Source organism: Artemia sp. Qi Xiang Cuo, chromosome 1 (genome assembly GCF_049724085.1).
Source record: "Artemia sp. Qi Xiang Cuo chromosome 1, ASM4972408v1, whole genome shotgun sequence".
NCBI lineage: Eukaryota > Metazoa > Arthropoda > Branchiopoda > Anostraca > Artemiidae > Artemia > Artemia sp. Qi Xiang Cuo.
Genome location: NC_142794.1, coordinates 38,132,519 through 38,147,212, shown reverse-complemented (window position 1 = coordinate 38,147,212; position 14,694 = coordinate 38,132,519). Strand labels below are relative to the sequence as shown.

At 36.5% G+C, this 14,694-nt stretch overlaps 1 protein-coding gene across 4 annotated transcripts in view; it reads right to left on the bottom strand.

Moving 5' to 3' along the window:
* Window positions 1–4,327: 4,327 nt before the first annotated feature.
* The window catches only part of LOC148956278 (HEAT repeat-containing protein 6), a 54,969-nt gene continuing 44,602 nt past the window's right edge, over window positions 4,328–14,694 (bottom strand). For all 4 annotated transcript variants that reach the window (XM_089101614.1, XM_089101689.1, XM_089101796.1 and 1 more), the window contains exon 2: window positions 4,328–7,432. In XM_089101614.1, the coding sequence (XP_088957740.1) occupies window positions 4,554–7,427 (2,874 nt within the window). In that variant the 5' untranslated portion in view covers window positions 7,428–7,432 and the 3' untranslated portion in view covers window positions 4,328–4,553. The remainder of the gene's footprint in view (window positions 7,433–14,694) is intronic.

Here is a 14,694-nt window from a genome sequence, read left to right as displayed (position 1 = left end):
CCCAAAATCAGCTACGTGTCCCCTGCCCTTAAGAGACGAGTCCACAGAGAGTTTAGTGTCATGAAAAATAAGAAAGGATGGCGCGGCTAAAACTCTAATGCAGGGCTTCCATGGCGTCAATACAATTAACAAAGTTCTTCATGATATTGAGAACCATAAAGTTTGTCCCACTCACATAAGAATTTAAATTTTTTTAGTTTATGGCAATTTCTCATAGAAAATAATTGGAACAATCATACCATGAAATAATCATAACCATTTTTACTTTTAATAACAGACGAAAGCATTTTTTTCTCTAGACCTTATTCTTTTACAAAGTAAAATATTTAAACAAGTATACACTATATGTGTATACTAATTTGTGCGTGGTTGACTTGAAATTTTCCACAAGTTTTCTGCTACTGGCTGAACTTTCCGGACTTTCTTGAAAAAGCTAAAAAAAAGTTTAACTTTTTTCGGACAGCAATAAAGTCAACAAATTAATACGAGGAAAACGCTTTATTATTTTTTTGGACAGCTTTATTAACTTTATTGACGCCGTGGGAGCCTCGCATAATACTCCATAAACAAGGACTCTTTCAATGTCAATAACCTTGAAAGAATATCAGTTATTCTATCATCTTCCAATGAAAATGCAAGTCCATGACATGCAGGCAGGTGAATGACACCTAGACTTAACGTCAAAGACATTGCGCGGGGGACGGCACATATCAAAAAGAGGTATTCTACCTATTCATATGCAGCAGTGACAGGAGTCTACAGAGATGCCCAGTAAAAGTTTAAGCTGGAAATCTTGTGTCAGATTTTTGAACCAAAATTTAACAGGGGTTCAGCAATATCTTGCTTTTGTGTAATATGGTGTGCCTTACACCCCCCCCCCCAAAAGGAAAATTATATTTTTCAAATTGTTTTTTGATTTTAGGCATTCTTAAATTAGAGGTTGCATCGTTTCAAAAATCCATCTCAATCATTTTTTCTCTATAGAGGGTGATAAAAATGCAGTTTCAGAGTCACATTACGGATCCTAAATGGAATTTGCAACGATAGTGATAATTATATTTGGGAAGCAAGATGTATGGCAAAACAAATGGTGAATTTTTAAGTAGCTCTGCTTCAAGCAACGTGGGCCAAATAAGGAAAATAGGGGGGTGACTCAGATAATCAGGAATACCCACAGGTCTGAAATCCCAATACGATGTAGCCTGTTGTCTACAAGTACCTAAAACTAAAAAATCGAGGGGGAAGACACTGAGCAAAAACCTTCGTGCACGTAGCTGACCCCTTGCTAGTTTTGCTTTATATCTCTCAAACTGACTTTAGTTGTTTGATATGTCTTGGTAGAAGCTACACTTTAGTAAAATTTCACTCCAAACAAAGGAAATTATTTTAGGACTTACCAGAAAATGTCAAGTTCCTTCTCTGGGGAAGATAATGCCTTTTCTCTGATCGAGCTAAATACGATAACTTCTAATACGATGTAGTCTACAGTCTAGGAATGCCCAGCATTAAAAAATAAATTGTTGAATTTGGTTACCCATCTCAGCGCCCATACGATTTTCCAGTGCCCCACTGTCACTGGAGAAAGAGACAAATCAGGGTTTCAAACTATTTCTTGAAATTCCCGAAAATACATTTTTCATAACTGACTTTTAGCATTAAGACAAACATAAATAACATCAATTATTCCTGAATCAGCCTCAAATTTAATGAAATATTTTTCGCCAAGGCAATTTATTTTTGTTAGAACGCGTTTATATTTTTATTTTCTCTTACTAACGCAGCGGTATTATCGTCCTTGGTGTGCAACAATGTTTATGCTTCGAGGTCTTTTCACTCCAGATAGGACACAAAATGTTGTGTTTTTGGTGCCAAATGGCACTTTATGATGCCGCTGTCGGAACAAGTTAAAAAAAACATACAGACATATGCATTAGCTTTCATCAAATGAGATCCTAAACCACTCTCTACGATGTTCCAGACTGGAAAAGAAAAAAGCAAAAACGAAAAGAGAGAACATCACTGTTCCTTAATTTTTTCATTTTTCAAAAAAAAAACTGTTTTAAAATTAAAAGCTGAACAAGAATGAATTTCGTATTTCTCACTCAAATTCAAATTAATTTTTTCCCCTTAGACAGTTTTTTTTACACGTTCTTTAGTTTTCGCTTACTAGAGGGGCTGGGAAGAGGAGAATTAACGACGGAGGAATGTAAGCCTCTGGATAACCATTGGTTCCCATTGATGCGATTTTTTTTTCAACGGAAAACAGCTCAGGGATAGCGGATGCAGGAAAATCACAAAAATGTTCACAAAGAAATGATTCACTGCAGCCGTTCTATTTAAACTTAAAAAAAAAAAAAAACTTTTTTGCATGCTGACCAATGTCTGCGGTGTCCAGGTCTCCTGATTCGATGCCTTCGGCCGGGAGTCCAATGCGTGGTTGGGGGCAAATCATCCGACGCTTCCCGTATTTTCCACCCAAATTTCACCAGGTACCCAATTAGAGCTGGTTCGACTCTGGCTGAGATTACAGGTCACACCATTGGCCAATAACCAGTTCCAAACCAAATAACCAGCGACACTAGGACTCGAACCCTGAAAGCTGCAACTGTTGCAGCACAAAAAATATAATAAGATATTTAAACAGCAAATGCATAGGAATAGGCTGAATCAAGTTCTAGAAGCCCAGAACAATATTCAAAGGGCTAGCCTGTATTAGCCTAGGCTAGCTATGCCTAATTAAAAATATAATGCTTATTTTTATGTTCATTTCTCTGGACATATTTCCCGGGCACTAAGGATTAAAATCTTGGATTAAAAATACATGATCCTCATGTTCTTTGTCAAATTTTAACAGAAAGCTTCTAGTAAACATATATAGTGTACCAGTTACGCGCAATTTATGGTTCTAAAAAGCTTTCAATTCTGAATAGTGGATGCGATTCTCAACGTCTCGGTAGAAATACTTCCATGCAGCCGTTCATCCGTTGTGACGCATAAACTTGCAGTAAAAAACGGAGGAAATTTGTTGGTTCACACCCAAACGGCCGTTTCTGCGTGAAATCGCGTCAGTGGGAACCCAGAGATAAACTTTATCTGCTGATGACGGACACCGTATATGTGACCAAAATATACAGTTAGTATTCTGCTGTTTCACTGTCAAATAAAAAAAATTGTCCCAATTGAACTGTTATTTGTATATTTTCGATCAATTCCGGAATTCCCGTAACAGAGTTTCTTCTCGAAAGACAAGATCAAGTTACGAATTTTACGCGTTTGCTACACAATTTTTCATAAAAAAAAATAGTGTTCAAAAAAGTAATATATGCCCCACTCTGTACACTTCTATTGAACTGTACAAATAGCAGTTTACGCAAATACTAGACTGTTTGCATAAAAACAGTATACTTTATATTTGTGTAAAAATTACATGTAAAAAGTACACTTTGTGGCGTTTTGCCCTGCTCGGTTTTGTTGATGAACAAAGCCATAATGAATGTGAATCTACAACGATTTTCACCATCAGGTATTTTCAGTCACTCAACAGCCTACACATTTTCTCGCGTTTTCGGTCAAACACATTTCTTCCGACTTTATTACGTTGTTACTGAAATCAATGCCACCATACACATTAGATATATTTGCTGGTTTTTATTCTTGCAGACACTGAAAAATATTATTTGGTCCGCCTCCTTTTAAAGTTAAAATGTAATTAAATTCTGAAGAATCAAGCATGCGTCTTCTGCTAAAGAGCCTTGTGAAAATATACGACTTCAGGGACATAGCATGGCTCAAGTACAATCAAAAACACTCACCATGTTAGAACTATCAATAAGACAAGTGTCAATGAAAAATCCTGGCCAAAATGCGAATCTTTTTCATTTGCACGCTACTGACAGGGATTTTTATTTCAAGGAGTGTGTTTTTTAATATTCATAAAAACAAAAGCAGCAAAAAATTATAAGACAAAGCTAATCAGGGTTCAAAAACAAAAGTGATACTACCCCTTCTCTCCTTCTCAAAGTCATTACTGTCATTCACTTTTTATTGAAAAGAATTTATTCCTCCATTGAAAAATGTCTATTCAACCATATCTAGCTTTGAGCATAATGGTGCTCAACAACACCGTTCAAGCAAAGCATGGTTACTGAATCCAAAACATTTGACAAGTAGTAGTGTTATGACTAAATCGAAAGCATTTAGATGCTATTGGAATCCTCTTTTATAAAGACTAGACTTATGAGTTTCCGAATCTTTGGCTAATTTCCAAAAAAAAGAGCTTAATCAACAAATATTTTGTGCCCTACCCTTAAAACAAGCTTCCAGTGAATGCACAAACCACAGTTTATATATGTTTATATTAGTACAAGACTCCACATAACACGTACAGTTCCCTTAATCATTACTGTTGCCATTGCTTTCTGATTGCGAAATATTTCGTCCCACTCTCAAAATTCCAATAAGGTTAAATCGACTATTAAAAACCTTACGAAGATCCCAAATTGGAATACTTGTCAATTTATTTCCTTCTGGAACACAGAAGAGCTCACAGTTATTCATCCACAACAACAAATCAATTTGAGACACTTGACAGCTTCAGGGTAACAATTTTCAAAATTAAGTACGGAATTAGGGAGGGATGCACTCCTTTCACAGCAACGATCAAGTCCAATGACTGCTGACTCTGCATTATCAAGCAAAATACTTGAAATCATCTCAAGAGATTTTTCACAATCAATAAGACTTGAAAGGTGCTCAATGACAGAGGTTGCAGATTTGAGGTAATTGTTCAACTGAGTAATTTCATTATTGGGGCAAAATTCAGTTCCGGAAGAGCATGATACAAGTAAAATCCTCCAAGTGGTCGCCCAGAATGGACCAAAATCTTTCCATGATGTAATGTTCAATAACGCATTAGAAGCTTGAATTCTGATCTTGAAGTTTTTTGAAGTTTCAATGGCTTGCAACAAAGCAGGCAGAATAATTTCAATTGACCTAGAGAGGAGTAGTGAGTTTGTAAACAGCCTTCCAGCAGAATAGCAAGCGTTCCAACGTAGCTTGTCATTTGGGCCATTCACAATCGCCTCCCGAATTATATTAATTGTTTTATCAATGCTTTCTTTGTTTTTTATAATATCTTCCTCACATAGATGAGAACACGAATTTCCCAAAGCTCTGACTGCGTGAATACGATACGGCTTGAATTTATGAAATACACTAGTAGAAGCATTAAGTAAATGAAGAGGCAAGTTACTAGGAATTTCGCCAGTGCTCTTAAACACAGAGAGCTTGTCAGTCACTGCTGAAAGTGCCCATACAGTATTTTCAGCACATTTTATATCAAATGATAATTTAATTATAGCATCACAAGAATCCAAGAAAAAGAGAACTTCGTCTTCTAAGCTCTTAAAAGATGTCCATGTTCCAATAACACGCACAGCTGAAGAACGAACTTGATAATATTCACTAGAAGTAGATTCAAGCAGAAGTGTTTCACACATTATTTTTTGTCTAGATGGCAGCATCTCGACAAATTCTGAACCAATGAATATTAGGGTAGTTATAGCTTCAGCTTCCACTAAAGGTTGTTGTGAGCCCACGACTCTGAATAATACGTTTTGGATAAATTCTACCCAGAAGCCAGAAGTTTCTTCTCTATGTTTCTCAGGATCTACTTTAATATGAGGGAATCTTTGTGAAACAGCTGCAAATATTTTGCCAATTGATTTAATTGCACGCGTTTGCACAGTGGGATCCAATGATGAGGCAAAATAGTTTTTCAGGCTGTTAAAAATGATTGAAACTTGATTTTCAACCAAGTGAAACCTAGTTTTACACAATTCTCCAAGAATCAAAGCACATTCAACAGCACAATTATGAGAAGACTTATTGAGTCTTGTATATCTTTCCAGCATAAATATTGCATAAGTAGACAGCCAGCAGACATTATGAGAAGCACTATCAATTTCATGTATAAAGACTGGGTTATCAAAATCTTCACTATCGACCTCAAGCGTGTCATCACAACCAGATTCACTTTGACTGTTAACTGGGAAGATTTCCTTTAAGTCGGGTATTTCGCTTAAAACTGAGTTGATATTAAGGTCTTCAATAGTAAGAGCAGTTCTAAATAAAACCAGTGTTGTAACCCGTATACTCACACATCTGTGCTCTAGAAATTTAGAGCAAACCTTCAAAATGCTACACACATTATCATCAGGTAGCTTCTTATGTGGCATTACTGAAACGTAATCTGTTAAACACTTTATACCCGCAATACGTGTATAGTCTGATTTCTCAACAGAGAGAAACTGCAATATATATTTTCTCATGGTCAAAGCATAAGAGGCTAGCATAGATGAAAAACTTGTAAAGGACTTAGTGGCAAAACGCTCAGCTGACTTCCAAACAATGGATCCTCTTACCAATATAAGAGATATGACATAATATGCTGCCTTTCGTACACGTGAATCATGATCTTTCCCAGCAAACCACACTAAACTCGAAGTCAGCTTAGGTCTTTCAAATACAGCTGACTCATCAGCTAAAAAGTGACACCAGTATGGAACTAGCAAAGAATATGTAACTGAATGAAAAACATTTATCAAGCATCGTATACAAGCAACTCGTGAATCAGCTAATATACTCTTCAGTGACTTACTTTCGGTTTCCGATATTTCTGAGTCACTGGTTTCAAAAGAGCATAAAACTGGACGATTATCAACTTCGAATATTTTCTGCTTTCGAGGCGTGGTTTGCTTTCTTTGCCATACTGTTTGTTTCTGTCCTGCACTTCTCTTATCACCCTCCAAGTCTATAGAAACGACAGAGCTTCTAAGCAAAGGAACTGGGTAATTTAGAGGCATTAAACCAAGAAAAAGGTAGAATTTCAAGCAGCTTAAAAGACGGGGCAAAATGTCATGAATTTCAGAGCCAATCTTTAGAATTAAAAAGCTCACGTAACTGATATTAGTTACGACAAACTTGGGAAATAGTTTACAGTCTTCTTTTAGAGGTGGGCTTTCTAAATTTTTCACATTAAGAGATATCACTTTAATAAAAAAGGGAATAGTTTCTTTGTCTACTAGCATTGCTGATAAAATGCTTTGAAATGATCTTAAATATTTAATATAATTCTTAACATCACCTTCGCTATCTAAAGAGCAAAACAAATTTTCATGTAACATCTCAAAAAGTTTTATATATTCAGTTGATGATTGGTCCTTCTCCTTGGTCAAAAGCGCCTCGACGACTTCAATAACTATTTCAACTGGTAAATTTGACAGAGCTGTCCTCTCAATCCAATTAGTAAGAAGACAAGACGACTGCCCATCAATTTTTGAACGACCAACATCAAGCCAGATTAGAATCTTGGAGGCTTTACTCTCTAAAGAATCTTCAGCTTCCAGAATTTTTCTAAGATGTTCCATGGTTTCTGTAAAAAAAGATAAATAAATAAACAAATACACAACTACTTTAAAGGACCCATCTAAACAATGGTGGTATTCTGTCTGTTCTCACTGGCTCTTACCTGCTCTCAGATTTTCATCAGCTCAGCAAATCATTTACTAGATTAAGAGAAATGGCTATACTAACGTACATTGTATCTTTTTTTGTTAAGAGTCTAATGCATACAGAATATCGTCTGCGGAATCTTCCAGAGGATTGACAAGAACAATGGAGAAGCAGCTTAATTAGGACTGCAAAAAATCCAAAGAAAGAACCAGAAATATATCTTATTCTCAGACAGATTTAGATATTTATGAGTATATTCTACTTTCCTTGTTTTGTTGCACTGCTAATTCAACAAGTTCCCGAATATAATGTCATTGCCCTGAGATATTCCACAGACTAGATTTCGTCGCGTCTTAATAAAAACAAGATATCTGGTACATTACTATATCCTTTTCCCTTAATCTGGTACATGGTTGGCTGAACTGATGAAAATCTGAGAGCAGGTGAGTCAATGAGAAAAGACTGAATACCATTACTATCTAATGGATGCTCTTCGTTTAGGTCTCATTTATTCTTTAATGCTTTGATCTGGACATTTTATGGCTAAAGATGTCATTTTGACAGCCTGGATGCAGATAAAGTCTTTTATTGAGTTCGACATTCCCTCAACACTGCCTGAACATTTCAAGTTAAGTCATTTTTGAGATATTCTACATAAACCCTTTTGACAACCTAACTATCCATAGAGTGTTTTGATTTAGTTTAACTTCCCCCTCAGTATTCCATGAAAATCTCAACTTTATACCTCTAATGTTCCTGATGTACTGGAATCCATCAAAATCGCCACAGATCATAAAATCATCCATATAAGTGGGGATAAAACACAACCCTACTTATAATGAAATCTTGGCTTTTCTAAGATATACCAACTTTGACTGTGTCCATTCATTTCCCTGTGTTGAAATCACACGAGAAAAAAGGTATAGTTTCATAAAAGTTGAATAAACACACTTTTTCTTACTTTTTTTCATTAAATACTTTGTAGTTTTCAATTGGTGTCGAGTATTAGATAGGAGAATACCATAGCTTTTCATAGATATGCTCATTTTAACTTTAGTTTTACCTATACGTTCATTATTAAACTTTGGATAAACCCACATATTAACACGTAACGGTGGCAAACATCAATTAGTGATACAGCTTACTCTACTGTTTAATTACCTGCAAATATTTTAAATGAAATTACCTCTAAAGACACAAATAACACCTTTGGAGCATTTCAGCCTATTCATTCCTGCAAATCCTTGTACATATTCTACTTTCTGCTTGCATGTACATATGATTGCTTATTATACACTATATAACATACAACTGCCTGAAACAGTTATTACAGAGTTAGTCTGTCATTGAAAAGCCATGCTTTTATTCTATCCCAAACCTATGCAAAGCATAACGAACTTGAAGAGAAAAGTAAGAAAAATATACTTAAATTATTCCGTATATGAGGGAAGCTGTCCCTTCCTCAACCCTCGCGTTTTACGCTGAAGTCTTAGAGTTCTATGAAAACCCTTTCATTCAAAATCAACAGCCCTTGTGTTACAGGAAAATTTTTTTAAGGAATTGGGATAGAAAGTCAAACTGTCCATTTTTAGCGTAAAAAGTGGGAGGACAAGAAGGGGCATCCCCCCTCACATACAGGATAATTTCTGTTCTTTTTAAGTTTTAATGTTGCTTCTTACTTTTAGTTGAAAAAACTTTCTTTTAAATTTAGTTTCTGAGCATTTTTCAAATTATTCCAGGAGATCCCTTCTTCCACCGCGTACAATTTCTCATGCAGAAGTTCCCCAAGGAAACTTTCCTGAACATGGAACCCCCCCCCACAGAAAATTCCCTAGCCCGAAAAATTTCCGTATATTTCGCAATAACAAATACAACAAGTGAACAATGAGCAAATTGAATAACTTACAACCCTTTCCCAGGGGCTGTGAGGGGTCATGTCATACCCAGAGGCATAGTTATTAAACCTTTCAAATCTGATAAACCAAATGGGTATCTCAAAATTTTGATCTGGAGGAAAAAAGGGGGAGTGAGAGGGGGGCTAGCCACCCTTCACTATTTTTGGTCGCTTAAAAAGAGCACTGGAACTTGTAATTTCTGTTCCAATGAGCCCTCTCCCAATCTTCAAGGACAATTGGTTCAATATGAGCCCTCCTGCCCCCCCCCCCCAAAAAAAGCAAAAACAAAACAGGGAGCCCCAAAAAAGAACGTCGGATTTGAATCTACTATAAATCTAATTTATTTGTTTGAAACAAGCAAACAAAATACACCAGTCTCTTCAGGGGATGTTTCAATTAAACATGAAACGTATCATTGGGCATAGGATCACCCCATACTAGCCCTACAGGCACTTATTCTGTCCACAAAGTTAAATGTCTGAGAAAATTTGCTTGATTTTCGAGTAAAGGGGAAACAAACCCCAAAAGTCAAGGAATCTTAATGAAAATCACACCATCATATTCAGCATATCAGAGAATATTATAGGTTTCAAGCTCCCATCTGCAAAACTGTGGAATTTTGTTTTTTTTTGCCAGAAGAATTTGCCAGAAAAAAATTTTCTGATTTTGGCAAAAAAAAAAAAACACAAAATTCCACATTTTTGCAGATGAGAGCTTGAAACCTCTCGAGTGGGTTTCTCTGTTATGCTGAATATGACGGTGCGATTTTCATTAGGATTCTGTGACATTCTAGAGGTGTTTCCCCTCTTTATCGAAAAGTAGGCAAATTTTCTCAGGTGTATAATTCCATGGACAGAATAAGTGCCGAAAGGACTAGCAGGAGCGGAGGGGGCATATGCCCCATATTGTGTTTCAAGCGTATTTGCAATATGGTCTGAAGAGACTGATTTTTTTTTTTGCTTCTTCCAAATAAATAAATAAATTCGGTTTCTAGTAAAATCAAATTTGGCGTTCGTTTTGGGGCACCCTGTAAATAAAAGAAAAAAGCATAGTCCTGTTCTCCCTTGCTGTCAAATGAAAACCATGATCACCATCGTGATTGCTCTCCATCCCTATCCCTGTCCTTTTCTCCACATCTCCACAACCTAAATGTTTCAACCCTCAACTCTGCCATTCCAAGGTCCCAGTGTTAAAATTGTAACCTTTCCCATGAAATACTCAAATTCATCAAATTTCGCGTTTCTCACGTCTTTTTAATTCTCATAAATTTCTAATGACCAATATTGAAAGACTAAATTTGGACTAGCTTATCAAACTTTTATCGGGCTCAGACCCAATGGATGTTATAGTTATTATGCTGTTACAGAAGTTCAGTCCCATGACCCAGGATCCCTCACTTTGTCAAATTATTTACAGTATATTAAGCTCCGTCCTTTAGATCATCCACGTGAAAAAAAAGTGGTGGTGTCCTAACCCCTCAGAAACGTCTCAGCAATTTTGAGAATCTTTGTCAGAAATTAGGGACACGTACAAAGCTGTGTATGCTAACGGGAGATTTTAACTATAATTTGCAGCAGCTTGGAAATAATGTGAATACAGAATTTTTAACAACTATGCTATCATAGTTGCCATTCAGTCTCTTTCCGGCATTTGACCTATAAACACCTATGCTGGGTTAAATTTTTGAAACCCGTTTTGGAAGTTATTATAATCCCAAATTCAGTCATTGACCAGTCTCGAACTATATTTTGTTCGAACTATCAAACAGTTCGTGGTAACGAACTGTAAGTAAGGAGCAACCCGGCTCAATGGTAACCGAAACTCTAGAAAACGGTATTTTGATACAAATAGATACATCAGAAGAATCAGATTTTAATGCTCATTTCAAATATATAAGTTTAATTGTACCCATCAAAAGTTAGGCGCCTGAGAAAATTTGGCTGATATTCGAAAAAATATATAGAACCTTAAATATATAGAAAAAATATATAGAAAGTTATAAAACCTTAATGAAAATCACATCATCATATTCAGCGTATCAGAGCACACTACTGTAGAGGTTTCAAGTTCCTTTCGACAAAAATGTGAAATTTTGCATTTTTTGCCTGAAGAAAGATCACGAATGCGTGTTTAGTTGTTTGTTTTTTTTTCCCAGGGGTGATCGTATCGACCCAGTTGTCCTAGAATATCGTGGGAGGGCTCATTGGAATGGAAATTAAAAGTTATAGTGCCCTTTTTAAGTGACCCAAAAAATTGGAGGGCAACTGGGCCTCCTCCCACACTCATTGTTTTCCCAAATTCACCCGATAAATATTTTGAGAGAGCCATTTTGTTAAGCATGTTCGAAACCATTATAATCATATCTTGTAGGATGACTTAATTCACCTAAGTGCTCGGGGGGATGACTGAAAGCTATGAGCTTTACCCAATGTTAACATATAGTATTGGTTATTGGGAAGTATACAGACGTTTTCAGGGGAGATTTTTCCTGGTAGTGGGGGGGGGGTGGGTCGGGGGTTATGTGGGAGGATCTTTCCATGAAGGAAGTTTTCATGGGGGAAGGGACATTGTTATGAAGGGGACACCGGACTTCCCAGCATTATTTAAAGCAAGATCAGAAATTTAATATCAAAAAACAACTATTTCAACTGCAATAGCAGCAACATCGAAACTTCAAACGAACAGAAAATATTACATATATGATTGGGTTCACCCCGTAGTCAATACCTCGCTCTTTAAGCAAAAGATTTTTTAGTACTTTCATAAGAGCTATTTATTCTAATTAACGGCCTTTGTGATTAAGCGGTCATTTTTAAAGAATTGGAGCAAAATTCAAACTTTCGCTTAAAGAGAAAGGTATTAACTAGAGGGCGAACCCCCTAATGAACAAATTAAAAATATATGAATATAGAAGTTCGTTACGTAAGTTAATTCGTAAGTTACGTATATTTATTACTAATAAAAACGTTCGTAAATATAATTAAACAAGTTTCGAGAAAGCCATTTAACTAAATAGAAGTAAATTAATATGAAAATTTTGTTTTAATTATTCATGTACGGTGAGCCAAGATCAAAACCTGCATTTATTCGAAAAAGTTCAAAAATTAAATAAAACAAACAAGTTTTTTAAACTGAAAGTAAGGAGCGACAATAAAACTTAAAACTACCAGAAATTATTCCGTATATTAAAGGGGCTGTCCCCTCCTCAACGCCTCTCTCTTTACGCTAAAGTTTTACTCTTTCTCAAAACTTTATTTTTTTAAAACAATAAAAAACTTTAGCGTAAAGAGAGAGGCGTTGGGGAGGGGACCGTCCCTTTCATATAGGTATTATTTTCTGTTCTTTTTATGTTTTATTGTCGCTCCTTACTTTCAGTTTAAAAAACTTGTTTTTTTTATTTAATTATGTCAAGGCCCATGAAGTTTACATGCCCAGAATGCAGACTTCGTGCCGCTAGTGGAACATTGCAGTGCAGTCGGTGTCAACAGCGGTTTCATCCAAAGTGTGCAGGCATTTCTATTGAGGAGAGGAAACAATGTGTTGAGTGGTTATGTTTAAACTGCCAGTTCCCCCGTTCTTTGAATGATGACCCAGAACCGCCTTTAACACCACTTTCTCTACCCCCTGGTTCTAAATCACGCTCTACACCCAAGTCTGTCACAAAACCTACAACCCTAAAATCAGTCTAAAAAAATCAAGCTTCCCAAGCCCCCCCTTGTGTTGACTGTGTTAAACATATCAAACAGGTTGTTGATCTTCGAGCTAAATACAATTCTTAGTTAGAGAAGAATTTAGACCATGAAGTAGCTTTATAAGATTTGAAAAAAAAAAAAAGTTGACATATTTCTCAATGACGAAAAAATTGGTAACGATATACTCCATGAATGTGATCCGGAAATTAAAAAAATTAAGTGAAAATATCAACTCCCATAATTCCCACCACCTTCTTATGGAAGATGAACTCTACAATCTAGAAAACAATCAAGTGACCCTTAAATCAAAAATCGCCAAATTACAAGAGGTCTTAAAAAACAACAAAACAATTATTACTACACTAGGGGATCAATTATCAGAGTTCAGCAAATCCACCATTAATTGCAAAATGTCCCATGAGAGCATACAAATACCTAGGTGTAGCATGACTACTGGTGACATCCTTGAGTTCGTGAATAGTCCAGTGACTTCCGGTTTTTTAAAATTATCAGGTGATAATGAACTAAACAGAAGGATTAACAATGTTATGGAAGAGTCATTACCAGACGACGACACTGTTATTATTTTTGAAAAAATTACGAAAGTGATGGATAAAAGGGAAATAATGTAAAAATAAGCAGAAAGGAAAATGTGATCTGCAATCATTTTGATAATGGTTTCTGCAAGTTTCTACATATTTGTCGTCATTTTATTACGAGAGTCTGTGTGTCTGATAAGTGTATTTTTGACCATGTTGATCTGTGTTCTGTTTTATCTTGTATTTACAAGTGATGTACTTTTTCACATACATCTTCAGGGTTGGAGCGTGGGTTTAAAACCCAACATTTTTTAGGGTGACGCCAAAATCATTCATGACCCCACTCCCCTAGTTCGTGTTGTATTCGATTTTCCGTCTTATCCCCTTGCATACTCGATACAGAGCAGTATACCTCAAGTTTCCATCCCTCGAAACAATCCTCCGCCCCAAGTACTTACGCGTGCCCAGTCAACCCAACCCCCACAACCACTTTACTCAATTCGGACCATACTCAAACCCCCCTACTCATATTCCTCCCAAAAATCTACTTCCCCTCCCTCCTCCTCCCCCACCTATCCATTTTCATCAACAGCCAATCAACAACCAGCCCTGTCCCTATTCTATTCCCCCTCCCCTTTACCTCACCAAGTTGATCCCCCTAAAAATACAACCGTCTTATTTCCCTCCCAAATATTATCAGACTAGAGTGACCCAGGTTTAAAAGATGTGGCCCCATTCTCCCAAACCATCCTTGCTCCAACCCACCCAGAAGTCCCTACTTCTCCATATCAAAATCTCATATCACCAGCCCCAAGAGTCGTTGTCCCTACCCCGAAACTTATAAATAGTGCTAAAAACCCGTCCCTTAACCCCCAGCCCCCAACGGAAAAAATATCTCGGTATGCTAATCGGTTCAAGTTTCCTAAGTTCCTACTTACCAATGCCGAGAGCCTAAACTTCGAAAAACTAACTGAACTCGAGGGCATAACTGAAATTCAAAGTATTGACGTCATAGCTTTAACATAGGTTCAGACACATAACCCTGAACTTCTTAAA